The sequence below is a fragment of the Stigmatopora nigra genome, chromosome 11 (assembly GCF_051989575.1).
Source record: "Stigmatopora nigra isolate UIUO_SnigA chromosome 11, RoL_Snig_1.1, whole genome shotgun sequence".
NCBI lineage: Eukaryota > Metazoa > Chordata > Actinopteri > Syngnathiformes > Syngnathidae > Stigmatopora > Stigmatopora nigra.
The window spans coordinates 12,629,745-12,650,985 of record NC_135518.1 but is presented as its reverse complement, the minus strand read 5'-3'; the positions used below and the strand labels follow the sequence as shown (position 1 = coordinate 12,650,985).

The window sequence follows — 21,241 nt, the reverse complement described above, 5'->3', positions numbered from 1 at the left end:
AGTAAGGCTTTTTATTGGTAAAAAAAAGACATAGTATAGTAAGGCTTTTTTGGTAAAAAACGACATAGTATAGTAAGGCTTTTTTGGGTAAAAAACGACATAGTATAGTAAGGCTTTTTATTGGTAAAAAACGACATAGTATAGTAAGGCTTTTTTGGTAAAAAACGACATAGTATAGTAAGGCTTTTTTTGGTAAAAAACGACATAGTATAGTAAGGCTTTTTTGGTAAAAAAACGACAGTATAGTAAGGCTTTTTTTGTTAAAAAACGACATAGTATAGTATGGCTTTTTTGTTAAAATAACGACATAGTATAGTAAGGCTTTTTTTGGGTAAAAAACGACATAGTATAGTAAGGCTTTTTTTGGTAAAAAAACGACATAGTATAGTAAGGCTTTTTTGGGTAAAAAATGACATAGTATAGTAAGGCTTTTTTTGGGGTAAAAAACGACATAGTATAGTAAGGCTTTTTTGGGTAAAAAAACGACATAGTATAGTAAGGCTTTTTATTGGTAAAAAACGACATAGATATAGTAAGGCTTTTTTGGGTAAAAAACGACATAGTATAGTAAGGCTTTTTATTGGTAAAAAAAAGACATAGTATAGTAAGGCTTTTTTGGTAAAAAACGACATAGTATAGTAAGGCTTTTTTGGGTAAAAAACGACATAGTATAGTAAGGCTTTTTATTGGTAAAAAACGACATAGTATAGTAAGGCTTTTTTGGTAAAAAACGACATAGTATAGTAAGGCTTTTTTGGTAAAAAACGACATAGTATAGTAAGGCTTTTTTTGTTAAAAAACGACATAGTATAGTATGGCTTTTTTGTTAAAATAACGACATAGTATAGTAAGGCTTTTTTTGGGTAAAAAACGACATAGTATAGTAAGGCTTTTTTTGGTAAAAAAACGACATAGTATAGTAAGGCTTTTTTGGGTAAAAAATGACATAGTATAGTAAGGCTTTTTTTGGGGTAAAAAACGACATAGTATAGTAAGGCTTTTTTTGGTAAAAAACGACATAGTATAGTAAGGCTTTTTTTGGGTAAAAAACGACATAGTATAGTAAGGCTTTTTATTGGTAAAAAACAACATAGTATAGTAAGGCTTTTTTTGGTAAAAAACGACATAGTATAGTAAGGCTTTTTTTGGTAAAAAAACGACATAGTATAGTAAGGCTTTTTTTGGTAAAAAAACGACATAGTATAGTATGGCGTTTTTTGGTAAAAAAACGACATAGTATAGTAAGGCTTTTTTTAGTAAAGAACGACATAGTATAGTAAGGCTTTTTTTGGTAAAAAACGACATAGTATAGTAAGGCTTTTTTTGGTAAAAAACGACATAGTATAGTAAGGCTTTTTTTGGTAAAAAACGACATAGTATAGTAAGGCTTTTTTTGGTAAAAAAAACGACATAGTATAGTAAGGCTTTTTTTGGTAAAAAAACGACAGTATAGTATGGCGTTTTTTGGTAAAAAAACGACATAGTATAGTAAGGCTTTTTTTAGTAAAGAACGACATAGTATAGTAAGGCTTTTTTTGGTAAAAAACGACATAGTATAGTAAGGCTTTTTTTGGGTAAAAAACGACATCGTATAGTAAGGCTTTTTATTGGTAAAAAACGACATAGTATAGTAAGGCTTTTTTTGGTAAAAAACGACATAGTATAGTAAGGCTTTTTTTGGTAAAAAAAAACGACATAGTATAGTAAGGCTTTTTTTGGTAAAAATCGACATAGTATAGTAAGGCTTTTTTTGGTAAAAAACGACATAGTATAGTAAGGCTTTTTATTGGTAAAAAACGACATAGTATAGTAAGGCTTTTTTTGGTAAAAAAACGACAGTATAGTATGGCTTTTTTGGTAAAAAAAAACGACATAGTATAGTAAGGCTTTTTTGGGTAAAAAACGACATAGTATAGTAAGGCTTTTTTGGGTAAAAAACGACATTGTATAGTAAGGCTTTTTTTGGTAAAAAACGACATAGTATAGTAAGGCTTTTTTGGGTTAAAAACGACATAGTATAGTAAGGCTTTTTATTGGTAAAAAAAAGACATAGTATAGTAAGGCTTTTTTGGTAAAAAACGACATAGTATAGTAAGGCTTTTTTGGGTAAAAAACGACATAGTATAGTAAGGCTTTTTATTGGTAAAAAACGACATAGTATAGTAAGGCTTTTTTGGTAAAAAACGACATAGTATAGTAAGGCTTTTTTTGGTAAAAAACGACATAGTATAGTAAGGCTTTTTTGGTAAAAAAACGACAGTATAGTAAGGCTTTTTTTGTTAAAAAACGACATAGTATAGTATGGCTTTTTTGTTAAAATAACGACATAGTATAGTAAGGCTTTTTTTGGGTAAAAAACGACATAGTATAGTAAGGCTTTTTTTGGTAAAAAAACGACATAGTATAGTAAGGCTTTTTTGGGTAAAAAATGACATAGTATAGTAAGGCTTTTTTTGGGGTAAAAAACGACATAGTATAGTAAGGCTTTTTTGGGTAAAAAAACGACATAGTATAGTAAGGCTTTTTATTGGTAAAAAACGACATAGTATAGTAAGGCTTTTTTGGGTAAAAAACGACATAGTATAGTAAGGCTTTTTATTGGTAAAAAAAAGACATAGTATAGTAAGGCTTTTTTGGTAAAAAACGACATAGTATAGTAAGGCTTTTTTGGGTAAAAAACGACATAGTATAGTAAGGCTTTTTATTGGTAAAAAACGACATAGTATAGTAAGGCTTTTTTGGTAAAAAACGACATAGTATAGTAAGGCTTTTTTGGTAAAAAACGACATAGTATAGTAAGGCTTTTTTTGTTAAAAAACGACATAGTATAGTATGGCTTTTTTGTTAAAATAACGACATAGTATAGTAAGGCTTTTTTTGGGTAAAAAACGACATAGTATAGTAAGGCTTTTTTTGGTAAAAAAACGACATAGTATAGTAAGGCTTTTTTGGGTAAAAAATGACATAGTATAGTAAGGCTTTTTTTGGGGTAAAAAACGACATAGTATAGTAAGGCTTTTTTTGGTAAAAAACGACATAGTATAGTAAGGCTTTTTTTGGTAAAAAACGACATAGTAAGTAAGGCTTTTTTTGGGTAAAAAACGACATAGTATAGTAAGGCTTTTTATTGGTAAAAAACGACATAGTAAGTAAGGCTTTTTTTGGGTAAAAAACGACATAGTATAGTAAGGCTTTTTATTGGTAAAAAAACGATATAGTATAGCAAGGCTTTTTTTGGTAAAAAACGACATAGTATAGTAAGGCTTTTTTTGGTAAAAAAAACGACATAGTATAGTAAGGCTTTTTTTGGTAAAAAACGACATAGTATAGTAAGGCTTTTTATTGGTAAAAAACGACATAGTATAGTAAGGCTTTTTTTGGTAAAAAAACGACATAGTATAGTATGGCTTTTTTGGTAAAAAACGACATAGCATAGTAAGGCTTTTTTTTTTGTAAAAAACGACATAGTATAGTAAGGCTTTTTATTGGTAAAAAACGACATAGTATAGTAAGGCTTTTTTTGGTAAAAAAACGACATAGTATAGTATGGCTTTTTTGGGTAAAAAAACGACATAGCATAGTAAGGCTTTTTTTTTTGTAAAAAACGACATAGTATAGTAAGGCTTTTTTAAAAACGACATAGTATAGTAAGGCTTTTTATTGGTAAAAAACGACATAGTATAGTATGGCTTTTTATTGGTAAAAAAAAACGACATAGTATAGTATGGCTTTTTTTGGTAAAAAAAAGACAGTTTCGTAAGGCTTTTGACTTAAAAACGACATAGTATAATAAGGCTTTTCTTAAAAAAACGACATAGTATAGTTATGCTATTAAAGTAAATTACGACATGGTATAGTAAGGCTTTTTTTATTAAAAAACAACATGGTATAGTAAGGCAATCATTTTTAACATCACATTTATTAGTTCATCAGAAATTCACACCACCACCAGTCAATGCTAATAAATAAACACTAAGTACATTTTTACATCTATTTACAGGTGTCCTGAGGCGATCATTCAAAACATGGTGGCCACTTCCAATTCCGACGCCACAGTTACAATTGTGGGACTCTGTTTGTTGAGCCTGGGCTCATTCTGGAACCGCAGCTGGGACAGGTGAGGTGGCAGAGTTACACATCCGGCGTAGCTCGCCACGCCGCTGTTTCGTGCTTTCTTGGGATTAGTGCTGTAACCAGTCTCCTTCCAGGAATGGGCGTAGCCGTGGAGGTCACCGAAGATGGTTGCCGGGGAGAAACCAACGGTGTACGCCAAGTCCTTGGGGTTCCTGAAGCACTGCGGCGGGATGGCGCAGTAGGTGGCTTGGCAGTCCTCCGCTAAGCTTTGAGCAGCGCTGGAGGAACCTGAAAACAGGTGAGAAAACATGAATTGATTGAACAGGATCACATGCGGCATGAACGTTGACGTGTTGACTTACTTTTTAGTCTCGGGTGGAAGGTGCTGAAGCTCTTCTTGCAGGCGTCCCCGCTGATGTCCGAATCGGAGTCGTTGAAGTCACTGTCGCCTTTGCCACTGTCCTTCACGCTCAGCTGATCAGTGTTGCCTGTGCCGCTGCAAAAACACAAACTCGCTGTGAGCCGCTAAGGAAGCAACTACAAACAAAGTTGGACTTGGCAACAAAAAATTCAAGAAAAGGGCTGATACATATATGTATGCATGTATACATACATGTATGTATACATGTATGTATAGATGTATACATACATGTATGTATACATACATGTATACATACATGTATGTATACATGCATGTATACATACATGTATGTATACATGCATGTATGTATACATGCATGTATGTATACAGGTATGTATACATGTATGTATACATACAGGTATGTATACATGTATGTATACATACATGTATACATACATGTATGTATGCATGTATACATACATGTATGTATACATACATGTATGTATACATACATGTATGTATACATGCATGTACATACATGTATGTATACATGCATGTATGTATACACACATGTATGTATACACATGTAAACATACATGTATGTATACACACATGTATGTATACACATGTAAACATACATGTATGTATACATACATGTATGTATACATACATGTATGTATACATACATGTATGTATACATACATGTATGTATACATACATGTATGTATACATACATGCATGTATACATACATGCATGCATGTATACATACATGCATGTATACATACATGCATGTATACATACATGCATGTATACATACATGCATGTATACATACATGCATGTATACATACATGTATGTATACATACATGTATGTATACATACATGTATGTATACATACATGTATGTATACATACATGTATGTATACATACATGTATGTATACATACATGTATGTATACATACATGTATGTATACATACATGTATGTATACATACATGTATGTTTACATGTGTATACATACATGTGTGTATACATACATGCATGTATACATACATGTATGTACATGCATGTATACATACATGTATGTACATGCATGTATACATACATGTATGTATACATACATGTATGTATACATACATGTATGTATACATACATGTATGTATACATGCATGTATGTATACATGTATGTATACATGCATGTATGTATACATGCATGTATGTATACATACATGTATGTATACATGCATGTATGTATACATGCATGTATGTATACATACATGTATGTATACATGTATGTATACATACATGTATGTATACATACATGCATGTATACACACATGTATGTATACATACATGTATGTATACATACATGTATGTATACATACATGTATGTATACATGCATGTATGTATACATGTATGTATACATACATGTATGTATACATACATGCATTTATACATGTATGTATACAGGTATGTATACATACATGTATGTATACATACATGTATGTATACATACATGTATACATACATGTATGTATACATACATGTATGTATACATGTATGTATACATACATGTATGTATACATACATGTATACATACATGTATGTATACATACATGTATGTATACATGTATGTATACATACATGTATGTATACATGCATGTATACATACATGTATGTATACATACATGTATACATACATGTATAAATGCATGTATGTATACATACATGTATGTATACATACATGCATGTATACATACATGCATGTATACATACATGCATGTATACATACATGCATGTATACATACATACATGTATACATACATACATGTATACATACATACATGTATACATACATGTATGTATACATACATGTATGTATACATACATGTATACATACATACATGTATACATACATGTATGTATACATGCATGTATGTATACATGCATGTATGTATACATACATGTATACATACATGTATGTATACATACATGCATGTATACATGTATGTATACATACATGCATGTATACATGTATGTATACATACATGCATGTATACATGTATGTATACATACATGCATGTATACATACATGCATGTATACATACATGCATGTATACATGTATGTATACATACATGCATGTATACATACATGCATGTATACATACATGCATGTATGTATACATACATGCATGTATGTATACATACATGCATGTATGTATACATACATGCATGTATGTATGTATACATACATGCATGTATGTATGTATACATACATGCATGTATGTATGTATACATACATGCATGTATGTATGTATACATACATGCATGTATGTATGTATACATACATGCATGCATGCATGCATACAATATATATGTATATCTATGTGTGAATATATGTATGTATATGTAAATACACATTCTATTTAGGTATATGTCTTTTTATGTGCTTTCACCTTGCTACTCTCACAAAGTGAATAAAGTGTAATCTAATGTACTATGGTTCTTTGCCTACACTCTCATTAAACACAATAAATAATACTTTAAAAATAATTTGCCATGTTGGATGTTTCTTTTTCTTACCTCACTTGCAAACAATACTTGTCAGCTTGCCAAATGGACGATGGTTGGAAGTTCTTTGAAGACAGGATCATCTAAAGACAAAATATACAATTCAATTTCATTCTCACCATCACAAAACTACACATTTTTAAATGCTAAAGGCTAAAAGCTTACCTTTGATTCTGAGTCGCCGCTCCTCTCTTCATACATGCACGAGTCATCCAAATTTGAGGATGTCCTCTCCAGAAAGAAGCCCCTCTGACCACTGTATATGTTGGCATGGGTCGGCAAGAGTGGCGGTCGGCTGTCAAACAAGCTGAGGGGGGGTTCCCTTTTGGATGGCTCACGTCCCACCTTGCACTTGAAAGCGATGACAACAATCGCCGCGAGGAGGAGGGCGCAACCCCCACCGAGCAGAACGATGACCACCAACGAGGCGTCTAAAGTTTCCTCCATGTCTTCATCATCTCCAGACCGCAAGTCCACGATGGCCCGATCCTCTACGGGTTCCGTGTCGGTGACCACGAAGCGCACGGTGGCGCTAGTGGATAGCGGCGAGTGTCCACGGTCGGTGACCGCCACCAACAGTTCCAAGACGTCGCCGATTTGAGCTCTTGGCCATTGTTTTAGGGCGATTTCTCCAGTGTCTTTATTCAAGCTGAAAAGTTGGAGATCTCCTTGTAGAATGTGGAAGGAAAGGTCGCCGTTTACGCCCTCGTCGTCGTCTTCGGCGGATAGTTGCAGGGCAAGGTAGGACGCCGGGGCGTTTAAGGGCAGCGGGACGACAGCCGAGTTGTTGGATAGGATTGGGAAGGTGAAATATGGGTAGTTGTCGTTCTGGTCTACTACTCGGATCTTGATGGTGGAGGTGCTGGATAGTGGTGGTGAACCTTTGTCTTCAGCTTGGATGATTAGTTCCACTTCTTGGATGTTTTCATAGTCCAAAGATCGGACTGTGTATAAAGAGCCGGTTTGGGAGTCGACAGATACAAAGGTGGAAATCGGGGAGCCGTTTGGAGCTTGGGAATCTAGAATCTTGTAGGAAACTTTGCCATTTTTAGCTGCATCGGGGTCGCGAGCCACGACGGTGGTGACATAAGACCCTGGAATGTTGTTCTCCATTACTGAAACTTCGTAGGTTGACTTGCTAAACATTGGCGGGTTGTCGTTTTCATCTGTCACTCTGACGGAGTACTGGCGGACGGTTTTGAAGGGAGGGGTGCCCAAGTCCTCGGCGACTACTGTTAGGTTATACTCGGGGATTCTCTCACGGTCTAGGGGTGACGTGGTGACAATCATGAAGGTTTCACCATACGCCTGCTGTAGGGTAAAGTGTTCATGGCCCAGTAGGCTAACACGAACATAGCCATTGGAGCCAGAGTCCAAATCCGAGGTGCTGATAAGCGCCACAAAGCTCTCAGCGGCCGCCGCTTCTGTGATGTACGCCACGTTGTCTGCACTTGCCGTCATGGGTTTGATGTCAATCTCTGGCGCGTTGTCGTTGACGTCAACGATATCGATGGACACCTCACAGGTGGACGACGCCGGGTCCACGCCAGAGTCGGAGGCCTTGACACGAAGCTGGTAAGACCGCCTTCTTTCAAAGTCTACACGAGCTCTTAGAGTGACGTCGCCGGTGTGAGGGTCCAAGTGGAAGACGCGGTTTGCTTCGGTTGAGACGCCGTCAAAGGCGTAGACTACTTGACCGTTGACGCCGTCATCCGGGTCGAAGGCGTGGACTCGAACTACACGGTGTCCCAACGGAGCGTCTTCGTTTAGCTCCACTTTGAGAGAACCGTGTTCAAAAACAGGGCCATTATCGTTGAAATCCAAGACCTGGATGCGGATTTTAGTAGAACCAGACTTGGCGGGGACGCCGCCATCTGTAGCGGTCACCTCTACCAGGTAAGAGTCCTCCATCTCCCGGTCTAGTTCCTTAGTCAAGACCAGATGAGCGAACTTGACGCCATCTTCCCGTTGGCGTACTTCTACCACAAAATGGCTACTAGGGGAAATTTCATAGCTCTGGATGTAGTTCTCTCCAACGTCGGGGTCTACAGCGACCGGTAGGGGGATACGGGAATCCAAGGGAACGTTCTCTGAGATCTCTACCGTGGTCTCGTTGCTGGGAAAAAATGGCGCATGGTCGTTAATGTCCCGTACTTCGATTTCCACGTGAACAAGTTGGAATTTTTCCTTGGAGTGGGCCACCACGTCGAAAGTAATGAAGCACCGCGGGGCGCGAGGACATAGTAGCTCGCGGTCGATGATGTCGGCCACGCTCAGGAGTCCGTCGGATTCCCGCATCCGCACCACTGATGACTCGTTCTCTCGCATGAAGCGGAATGAAGTATGGCGGCCTTCAGACGGGTCCATTTTTAAGTCTCCGGATAGGTTTCCTATCTCCGTCCCGGGTGAGTCTTCCTCGTAGGTGAAGTAGCGTGTGGTGGTGGCCTGGATGGCGTGGAGGAGGAATGCCAGCGATAAACAGCAGCGGGTCCAAGTTGCCATCTTGGGTAAAGAAGAAGAAGAAAAAAAGTTGAAGTCATGCAAATTAGGATGATGAAGTCAGTCTGTTAAAGAGTGGCAGCTTCCCACTTTTAGCCAGGCTATAAGCTGTACTGTATGCTAATGAGCTGGTCCCTCCACCAATGGGGTGATAGCATGAGGTGCCAAAAGGGGGGACAAATGCTGGTGGCTGTTTATGGGGCAAATGGTTTGCTTTTGGTAAGTTATTCCTCAAAAGGGTTACACAATTTGAGCTTTAAAAAAAGTATGTTGTGAATTTAGGATTAAGTGATTGAATTGATAGAATTAGATATTATTTTACTCTATTTACTTCTACTTTATAGTTGTTCTTTTTGACAGGTGATAGGTCTCCAATATATCTAGCAAATTAACAAAAATTCAATTTAATGAATACTTTGCAGTTACACAAAATAATGCATGATTAAGATAGTCATTTTTTATTGTTGTTTAAATAGTGATAAGCTGTTAAAATTTAATTTAGTCCTATTTTTTAAGTAGCTAATTTGTGAGTTTTTAGAAGGAATCACCTATTTTTCATTATTTAGTTTCAATTATTATTATTTTTTTTACTTTTAAATAGATAATAGTAGAGCCAAATAAATGTTTATTTATTAATTAGGATATTTTGCTCTTTTAAATGTATGTATATATTATTTTTTTATTAAAAAACATAAGAATTTTGTCATCCACTGAATGCCTATGTTGTTTAATGTTCTAATTTTCACGAGTGAATAAACAAACTCATGTCCAAATATGCTTTTGAAGACAGACAGAAACATTCCATATTTTTTTTTTAGAAGCTGCTATGTAAATGTGCAGTGACCCGTCCCTTGATGGGCTGGCAGTGGTCCACCCAAAGGGGGCAGCGGATGCCAAAGAAGCTTTCAGGTCAAATCAACAATTATCGGATTTCAAAGTACAACTACATGACAGCATTTTGACGCTTGTCAGCAGCCCTCACTTGGCGTTTTAACTCTGGAATAAGTTCAAGTTCACCGTGATCGCTTTGTGTTCCAATGACCTGTTAAAAATATTCTCTAGTTTACTATGTCAGTCTTTACGCATTTTGAACCACAACTAAAAAAAATAAAAAAATAAAAAACTTTTTAAAAATTTACCCAAAAAAATGTTTTTGCAGAAATTTACATTTTTGTTTTGGCTCATTTTAACTTCCCATAACAGTTAATTTCAAAACGCAATGTCATGTTTTCATCAAATATTGCATGTTGCACATTGTCAAATATTTAAGTAGTGTGCTATGTCGTTTTTTTACGTATAAAGCCTTACTATACTGTCATTTTTGAAGAAAAAAGCCTTACTACACTATGTCGTTCTTTAAGATAAAAAGCCTTACTATACTATGTCGTTTTTTAAGAAAAAAAGCCTTACTACACTATGTCGTTTTTAAGTCAAAAGCCTAACTATACTATGTCATTTTTAAGTCAAAAGCCTTACTATACTATGTCGTTTTTAAGTCAAAAAAAAGCCTTACTCGGGCAAGCAATCCACCATACTATGTCGTTTTTTAAGAATAACAAACTTGATGAATTGTTGATTTCCTGCTAGTTTTTTGTCTTTTTTTTTGCAAAAATGGACTATTGAAAAAAGGCAAACTCTCCGAAAAAGCATCAAAAAACGACAAAACATTTAGCTCTATCCTTGCATGCATCTCTGCTAAATGCCACGAGGTAAAAGGGTCACAAAATGTGAACATTCCATTTACCCAATACGACATATGATTTTAGACATTTGGCATATCTCAGCCTTGTATAATTCCTAAAAGTCAAAACACAAAAAAGATGTTATTTCACTTAAAAATCACCGAAATCGATAGCCCTGACTAACCCCAACAAGAAAGTATCTTAAAAAGACTTAGTTCACCGATAAGAAGAAAGTTAAGATTTCCCATTAAAAAGCAAAACACACAAAAAAAATAACTCAAGTGCCTTTCTATCGTCTCTCAGGCTCCTGAGAAGAAATCCACTTCTTGACATTCATAAAGAGTTCAGCCTCTCTGCGACTCATATCATTCTGTGCAAACAGAATGTGAGCGTAATATAAAGGACCAGCAAAAATGCGCCTTTGTCTTCTATCAAAAAAAAGCAGGGGAGGAATATTAATGTGGCTCTTCAGACCTCAAAAAATGGCGTTTCTGCCTTGTTTTTTTTTTTTGCGGAGATACACATCACGCCAATTGGCCCTGTAATTAATTCATCATTTAATGGATGGGTGTTTTTTTTTTTTTTTTTAAATGGCTTATGGGGGTGAGGGAGAATAAAAAAGGCAAGAGTTGACGCGCAAAAAAAGAGCATGAGTCAAGCATATGGGTGATTAAGCAGAGGGCTGATTAAAAGGTATCCTCGGCCCATCAAAAGGCCAACGACGCCTCGCCAATTGTTTGTGTTAAATCCGTCTGAGCCTCCCCCGACAAGTCGGCGAGGTGTTAAAAAGTACGCGGTGAAAAGAGGAGGGGCACGGAGATGCCACGGGGGTGAAAGATGCTCGGAAAAACGGATTAGATATTCAATGGGAGATTGTTGACTTTTTGTGTGGACGAATGTGGAAAAAAGGACTATTGTTGTTGTTGTTGTTAATGGGTTCAAAATAATGGATGTATAACTTAAGAGGGATGTTTGAGGCGACGACTACTTGTTTTTCTCTATTTTAATTGTCGTAATATTGTTTATAGGCTGCACAGAGGGGAGTTATAAGTTATTGCTAACATTGTTTTTGTTGTTGTTTTTGGGGAGGACACTAATTAAAATTGCTGATACTTTGTTATTATTATTACTCTTCAAAAATCATTGCAACCCTATATATTATTAATATTTATATATACACACCCATACACACATATATACATATATGCATGCATATATACATGTACATATACATATACATATACTTATATATACATATGCATATATACATAGATCTGTACATATACTTATATATACATATACATATATACATATATACATATACATATATACATGTATACATATACATATATACACATACAGATACATAAATATATATACACATATACACACATATATATACATATACACATATTCATATATATACATATACACATACATATATATACATATACACATACATATATATATACATATATAAATACATACATATATACACATAAATAAAAAAATGTATTTTTTTCTTCACTTGGGCTGACTAATTATATAAATCAGTTATGGACTTAAAATGCCTTCTCCATTGTTGTTGCTGGGATCTAACCCACAACCTCAGAACGCCTTGTCCACCACATGAATAACTACTCAATAATCTCGAAACAATGTCCCTACTTTCCCCCTAAAGCATCATACTCATAGCCTCCCATTGACAATTTAACGACAAAATGGAAATTCTCACATTTCCCTCCCATTAAAATTCCCTACCCACCCTCCCCATTAAAAAAAATGGCCGTCCAAAGGCCCCAAAAAGCTCCTAATAATAAAACTCCTTCCCCAGATGACATCCAATCTACGCAAGTTGCCACTCAAAAACGAACTGAAGATTGATTGCCAGCAGACCATGATAATCCACTGTCAACCCTCCCTTTTGGAATAATATTTTCGGAAATGGCGTTATTAAGCGTGCCACTCATTAAAAATCCAAATCTCCACCATGAGAGTACACATCAAAGGCAATGACAGCATCCCTAACGTCTATTCATTTGCGTTATTTTTACATTGACGCCTTAAAATGAGATCAGACTAAAACGTATGAACTTGAAGCCACGGGGGTAAACAGCATTTAAGTCTTTACCAGGGTTGTTAGATATCCAGGATTTGACCAATCTGTAGCCAATGTGGAATTATTAGCCAAATGAGTTGTTTGCCAGTAAGAGGATTCACATTTTAATCTGATGAAATGTCTCAAATGATTGTTGGGATGGTGCCAGAGTGCCAAACAACAGCTGGAGATTAAAAAGGAGGCCTTTTGAATTGGAATACTTCAACTAAGGTGAAGTTGGGTGTTTTTGCAACGTGGAGAGAAAGAAAATAAAATTGCCTTCTTCTTGTCAGGTACACAAATGGAGTTTTGGATGAGTGCCAAGAAAAAAAAAATAAAAACAAGAAAAATAAGAGGCATTGAAAGCATCTTTCATCACATGCACTTCGCTAACAGCCATCAGGAAAAATAAGAGTTGTTTGTATTGAGTTGTTGACGTGGTGGTTATAGTGAATGGGCATTTTATCCACCGACTATAGGCGTCCAATCACCTTGAACAAGAAGGACTGACAGTGGAAACTAACACTAAAAAAAACAATGGCTGCTACTCTAAAATTTCCTGAAAATACCATCAACACTGATATTAACAATCTCATAAATACAGCATAAATTCATTTTCTGAACTGTTTTATACTCACTAAGGTCACGGGGGTGCTGGAGCCTATCCCAACTGACTTGTTACAAAGCGGGGGACACCCTGAATTGGTCGCCAGCCAATCGTAAGGCACAAGAAGACAAACAACCAATCACATTCACCCCTAAGGCCAATTTAGACTGTCCGTTAGTGTCCAGCCAATCACAGGGCACGAAATAACAAACAACCAATCACATTCAAACTCATACCTACAGCCAATTTAAACTGTCCAACCAGCCTACCATAGGATTTGAAGTACCTGGCGAAAACCCATACAAACTCCACACAGTTTATCCAACCTGGAGTTGAACCCAGTACCCCAAAACTGCGAGGCGGATGCGCTAACCACTCTTACACCTGACTGCAATCTCCTAAAATTCAATAAAAATTAAAAAGCCTTCATTCAAAGCAGATTGGCCGTCCAAGTAGAGACAAAAATGAGGACGGCGTGGAAACATCCACCGCATCCAATCAGTGATTTAGCTCTATTTTGGACTAAATAACCACAAGGAGGAATAAGACATGGTGTAAAGAAGGTTAATTGGCAAAATGCGTCTAAACATGTTGGGTGCTAATTGGGCGCTTTGGCGCAGTGGACGAGCAGCCATTAAAAAGCGGCGGTTTCCATCGAGAGTGCTCGTGGCGTGCTAACGAGGTCAGCCCGGGTCTGACGGCAAACAAAGCCAAGCTAACGCGGGACTGATACCTGTTTGCCACTTTAAGTCATGTGATTAATGCGGATCACGGCTTGATTAAGACGCCCAAGTGTTGACAGGAAAAGCCTGGTGGCGGATCAACGCCTTGGCCCATCTGTTCTTTCTCAACCCAGGACATTTTAATTAATGAAAAGAACGCGGCTTTGGTCGTCGTTATAATTAGGATGGCTGCCATCGGTGCATTAGTTGGTCAAATGGCGAATTTTGCGCTGTTTTATTTCGGTTTTTGAAGGACGTAACTTGGCCTTCACGTCACCCTCGCGCGCGTTTTGGAGACCAGTGTTTCCCAAAGGTCGTTGGGGAGTAAGAATTCACGAGGATTCATAAATTGTTATGTTTTGAGAGAAAAACGTTAATGGTATGAGATTAAAATTGAAGTACTGTGAGATTAAAATTTAACTACTTTGAGAATAAAATCGAACTACTGTGATATTAAAAACGAACTACTATGAGACTAAAATTGAACTACTGCGAGATTAAAATTGAAGTACTGTGAGATTAAAATCGAAGTACTGTGAGATTAAAATCGAAGTACTGTGGGATTAAAATTTAACTACTTTGAGAATAAAATCGAACTACTATGACATTAAAATCGAACTACTGAGAGATTAAAATCGAACTACTGTGAGATTAAAATCGAACTACTATGAGATTAAAATAAAACAAACATTAAATTATAGATTGTACTATTGCAAGATTGAAACTGTAATATGTTAAAATGTAAGTGTATTTTTTGCTTATTTTTTACAGGCTTTGACTTTAGTTGATTGTTAAGTCGGTGACCACAAAACTTCTCTTTGTAAGATGTTAGAAAATTGAAGTAATATTTGGAGTAAAAAAAAGTTGTAATGTTACAAAATTTGTTAAGAGATTGAAGTAATATTGGGAATAAGATAAACTGTAACATTACGCTTTTTTTAAGAGATTGAAGTATTATTGGGAATAAGATAAATTGTAACATTACGCATTTTTTATAAGATTGAAGTAATATTGAGAGTAACATTAGTACATTACTAAATTCTACATGACGTGAAGTTGTTTTAGGTCCGTAAACATCAATTTTTGGTGACAATAAGTCGGTATAAAAATTTGGAATTTTTTTTAAATAGTGTTTGTGGTTTAAAACTTTGATTGTAACGACTTTATATTATTAATATAGGTGATATAGTATTAAATTAGAAGATTTTTAACCTGTGGTGTGTCTTGAGATTTTTTCAATGCAAAAAAGTATACCACACCAAAAACAAGTTGGGAAACACTGGGTTTAGATCCGGGTTTTAAACCTTTTATCACGGTAGAAAAGAAGAAAGGGAATGCCATAATTATGTTAGGGTTGACGTCCTTACATAGTCTGCACCCACCCCAACCAGGGAGGGAAAGCATTTGTTGACAGTTGAAGTCGTAATCTGTGGCATATGTGGCAAATGTCTCAAAAGCCCAACTTTTGGAACGCGGCACTACGACAAATTGTCTTTTGTTGTTGTTTTTTTTGACCAGATTTTTTGGGCCGGTTTGAGTAGATGAAAAGCATACTTTGGTGTGATGTTGATTTCTGCTTTCCATCTTGAAAATGTTGTATTATTCAGCGAGCAAGCAGGGCAAATGCAACATTTATTCGGGCTGGCGGTGACATTAAAAAAAAAACGGATTTCGTCAGATTATTTTGGAAAATGGAAGCTTCCCTATAGACGCATGTTGTAATGCTATACTAATTTTTTGATATTACTACTTTAGACTTTAGAAAATTTAGCTTTTTTTGTGGGGTTACCCTGCATAAATGAACTTAAAAGTATACAACTATCAATTTGAGCTCTTCTTATTGAAAAAATAATGTTTAAATATAAAATAAGACATCAGTTAAACACATACAAACACTGAAATACAGTTGCAAGGGATGATGGGTATTTTTACATCATATTTAAGTGTACTCATTTATTTATTGAATTGAATTGAATACTTTTATTGTCATTATACTAAAATAGTTCTAATTTTGAGACAACCTAGTGGACTTTAAGTATATAGCTCCAGTTTTTTTTTAACTAGCTCTACAATGTCTTCTGTGTCTGTACTTGCCCTGAAATGTCTCAAATACGGGATGGAATCAAGTTCTAATCCAATCTAATAGAAAAGGAAATAAAGAAAATTATGCAAAAACAACAACACAGCCCATCTGCCATCTTTAAGACAACGCTAACATATTGTGCACCTTATTTAGAGTCACATAAAGCCAATGAACATTGCCTTCTGTTCCAGATGTAAATGTTTGTTTGCACATTTTAGATCATCCCGGCATTACGGGCAACCTGCTCTATGTGCTTTTGCCTTTTTTTCAGACTCAATTTGCACAATTTCCATCCTTTTGGGAAGCACCTCTCTACTTTTTAATCAAATATTCCAGCATTGAAACATTGATGCTAACAACAGAATGGCAAACAACCTTCAAAGCGACTAACAAGGCGCATTTTTCCATCTAGATTCGGATTTTGTCGGTCCTTTCAGGTCAAACCCTTATCAAATTTCAACCATTCGCTTTGACCCGGCGTGCTCGACTAAACTGGGGGTGTACATGTCAGTCCTCGACCCCCATGGGGTTTTTAATCTGGGCCATTTGGGGTGTCTGAAAGGCAGATAAAACGAGATTAGCTCGCACTCGCTACCGCTCCCGAGATGAGAAGCATTTGAGGGGGCAGCTGGCGAGGTGCAAAATGCTCAGACGGGCGGGTCGGTGGTCCCTGTTGCTTTTGGCACCTCCCGGGGCGCTATAGGCCCCTAGGATAAGACCCCCGACACCTATGTTAGCCACCTCCCACTTGACTGGAGCTCATCCGTGTGGACAAATGTTTGACAAATTGGCTCTAATCGCACTTAACATTTTGTCACAATATGCTCTTACAAAGGGGGTACTAGACCACTTTGGGGTCTTGATGTTATTAAGGGTAGTAATTCTTTGGGCTTCCTGATAAATTACGACCACTTCTCACTTCCAGTAGTAGTAGTAGTAGTTGTAGTACTTCCTTTCTTTATGGACAAAGTGATCTTTTGAACAAGGCAAATGAGGGCTAATTTAAAATCAGTTGACAAGTTTCAAAGAGAAAAATACTTGTCTTAAAAGTGACTTTTAAGGTTAAAATAATTACAATTGTAGTAGTTAATGATTGTGGTTAATTTGTTGTTAACCTAAAAGAATACCCATGTTTTTCTGTATTTAAAATTCTGCTGTTTTTTGGGGTAAATTTCTAAATGTTTGCATTCTTTTGACATGGTTTTTTAAGTTAAAATGGAGATAAAATTTTAGAAAATGTCAATATTTGTTGGCATTAACATTTGCAATGTTATTGAGTAGAAATGTGGAGATAATTTTAGTCAAATTGCGAAACGTTTCCATTCTTTGGACATGGTTTCTAAGTTTAAATAAAGTTTAAAGTCCAGAAAATGACAATATTTGTTTGCATTAACATTTGCAATAGTTAAAGTATAAGCTAGTTAAAAATGTAGTTAAAGTGAGTCATTTTAATCAGTTTAGGGCAAATAAGTATTAAAACCACAACAAACGTATCATAAAAGCAGTACCGTGCAGTAAAAAAAAACCTCTGAAAGGAATAGCTTAAGGGGAATCAATATGAAAATCACCCAAAAAAATAGAGTAACTGTTCACAAGAATTAGATTTAAAATACTTTCAGAAACTGAAAAACACCAAAACAAAGAAAACGTATCATCTCCTGAAATCCATGAAATAAACATGTCCTCACTTCCCTTCAAAAACAAAACAAAAAAGTCAAAAAACGACAACCAAACCAGCCAATCCCGATCCTAATCCCGATCCCAAACCAGAACTAATGTAAACGCACCTTAAAAACAGATTCAACCACAATAATCAACGATGCAAATACATGCGTAATAAATAAATAAGCCTAAAATGCTCCAAGAATTCCTTGAATGATAAATGAATTAGCCTATTAGGGCCAAGCATGAATAAAACAAGCTTTCCTTGTAATTAGATCTCTATAGACTGACGGCTTGCACATGTTAAAAACAAACCCAAACCATTAATATGGATGGCATGTAAACACGCTTCCTAGCCTTCCCGAACATGATGCCTACACAAGCCTGGCTCTATTAAGACATTTAGGAAGGCCCGCGTTGTTGTCGGAATGGCACAAAAGGCCGAGCCGGATGAAAAGGCGCATTAGTATTCACAGACAAATCACGTTTGGTTAAGGTTCCTCCCCCTTTTTGTACATAGACCACGCTCGCAGTAGTACTGCATATAACGACAGTGGCGGGCTCGCCTTGCCGCACTCGCTCATGTTTACATATTCCTCAACAAGCTTTGACCGCAATTGAAGGATACGTTCACCCGAGTTAAATGTACCGTTCGGAGAAGGGAACGGCAAAATTATTCAGGCGGTATTTACGAAGTGAGGGTGTGTTTATTTCGGATGCGGAGTGGCGCTTGAAGGATTTTTTTTGGAGGAGGAGGAAGGGGGTTGGGGGATCAAAAAGGAAGGGGTGGTAGTGCCATCTACAGGTTGGAGCTTTGTCATGTCATCTGATGTGCACAACTGTGCTTTTTTTTGGACTGTTTAAATTGGCTAAGAGAGCACTTTGAGGGAACATCAATAACCCCCAAATGTCTTAGATGTTATGCCATCAATGAACTTTTTGGCCTAGAACTGACAGTGATAGACTGACAAACCAGAGCGGCTTCATAAATAAAACTGTTGTTATGTTTGCACTTTAAAAGGAAACATCAAAAACCCCACTAATGTTAAAAATGCTTTTGAAATGATTTAACTTTTCTAAAAATAATTATTAAGCCCTATTTAAAGTACTTTTTGTCATTGTATATACATTGGTAGCTGAACACAATATATTAGTAATGAAATAAAATAATTCAGGGGTGCTGGAGCTTATCCTAGTTCACTAAGCGATCAACCACACACACTCACACTCTGATCTTTGAACTAAAAACTGAAATAAATGGATTAAAAAATTACAATTATCCATTTAAAAGGGGGAAAATCAGGAAATAAATATACAGCTATACTGTTCATTTGAATTTGATCCTAAAACAAAAAGTCGGCACTCATGATTTACTTTCCCGGACCACACAAAATGATACGACGGGCCAGATTTGGCCCCCGGGCTGCCACTTTGACACCCGTGATATACCCCCTATCAATAACGCTGAAGGAGTTAAACTCAGCTGCATTTTTTTCGGGTCTGACAAACGTAAACAAGCAAAAATTGAGAATCCCATGCACTTAAACGATTGTATCCATCTCCCCCTCCCACATTGTACTCCCCCCTCCCCACCACCATCCCATCTTTCAATACAATTAAGAAAACGACTCCCCATTTCATGCCTCATATCCAATTCTCCCCGCCTCCGCCCCGAAAGATGGCCCATCCCCACTCGTGAAAATTCCGCCCCCTACATGATGATTGCACTCCCATATTTGACTTGACAGATCCCTAACCAACTTTCACTTTGATTTCCACTCACACTCGACTTCGAAACGGGCCGCCCGCGGATATCAAAGACGCCTTGGGTGGCCCGAAGCAGTTGGGGCCCCCAAACCGTGTACACTTTAGCGCCTCGTGTCGGCAGTTACGATATCTAGCAGGTCCCGGAATGCCAATAATTGCATTCTCACTTTGACAGTTATATTATTCAAAGCAGAGGAGATGAAGTACTGACTATATATGTGTGTGTGTTCATATAAAAATGTGTTAATTTGTGTCTTTTTCAAGTACCGGACTACTCTTCCCTCTTGAATATATTTCACGTCTTCATATATTGCCGTTTTAGAATGTCACTGTCCTTGAAGCAATTTCCCCTTAGCTATTATCTGATGGCTCGGGACCCTTTCCCATCGGCACAAGCAAAAAAATGAAATAATAAAATAGGAATAGAGTATATTTTCGATGGGAGATAGTCTACCCAGTCCAGAGCGAACTGGCTGCGAAAATAAAATAAAATGGGGAAGAATTTCTACTCATTTTGGCTTCAAGCCGCGAAATGGAAGGCCTTACGAGAGGATGTTGTCTAATCCTGTAAGACCAGGAGATGGCAACATTGAGGTAGGGAGGAGAGAAAGAGAGTTTTTTTTTCTTATTTGGCTGGTAGTACAGACAGACGGTAGTGAGGGGAGTTGTGTTTGAGTCATGGCAATTTGCAGGACACGGAAATGATGGTACTTAAGACACTTTCACCTTGAGGATCAATGCAAACTCAATTACCTAAATCAGGGGTGTCAAACTCATCGTTGCCAGGAGGGGTGGGGTGGCGGGGGGGGGGGTACACTTTCTAAGGATCACTCCGTCTGGCCGGCGAGACTAAGTGACCAATCGATAGTAATCAATGAGTAAATGAATCGACGTCTGTTTTTAAAAGGTTAATGAATCATTGTTGACCTAAAAACAAAAGGTAGCGTCTTTATAGCAAGTATTAGCTCAGATATTTGTATATTTTATTTTTATAAGTGATATAAAAAGGGAAATATACAATTTTTAACCACACTTTTTCCCATTAAAATAAAAAATAATTCAATTTTTTGCGGATTTTCATGAAAATTGGAATAATATTTTTTAAAGATTTTTTT

General features: G+C 36.6%; 1 protein-coding gene across 1 annotated transcript in view; it reads right to left on the bottom strand.

The window, feature by feature from the left end:
* Positions 1-3,899: 3,899 nt before the first annotated feature.
* pcdh8.1 (protocadherin 8, tandem duplication 1) overlaps positions 3,900-21,241 on the bottom strand; it is an 81,001-nt gene continuing 63,659 nt past the window's right edge. The window contains exons 10-13 of the mRNA XM_077727626.1: positions 7,172-9,508; positions 7,019-7,089; positions 4,437-4,570; positions 3,900-4,362 (exon numbers count right to left, since the gene is read on the bottom strand). Coding sequence (XP_077583752.1) covers positions 4,019-4,362; positions 4,437-4,570; positions 7,019-7,089; positions 7,172-9,508 — 2,886 coding nt within the window. The 3' untranslated portion in view covers positions 3,900-4,018. The remainder of the gene's footprint in view (positions 4,363-4,436; positions 4,571-7,018; positions 7,090-7,171; positions 9,509-21,241) is intronic.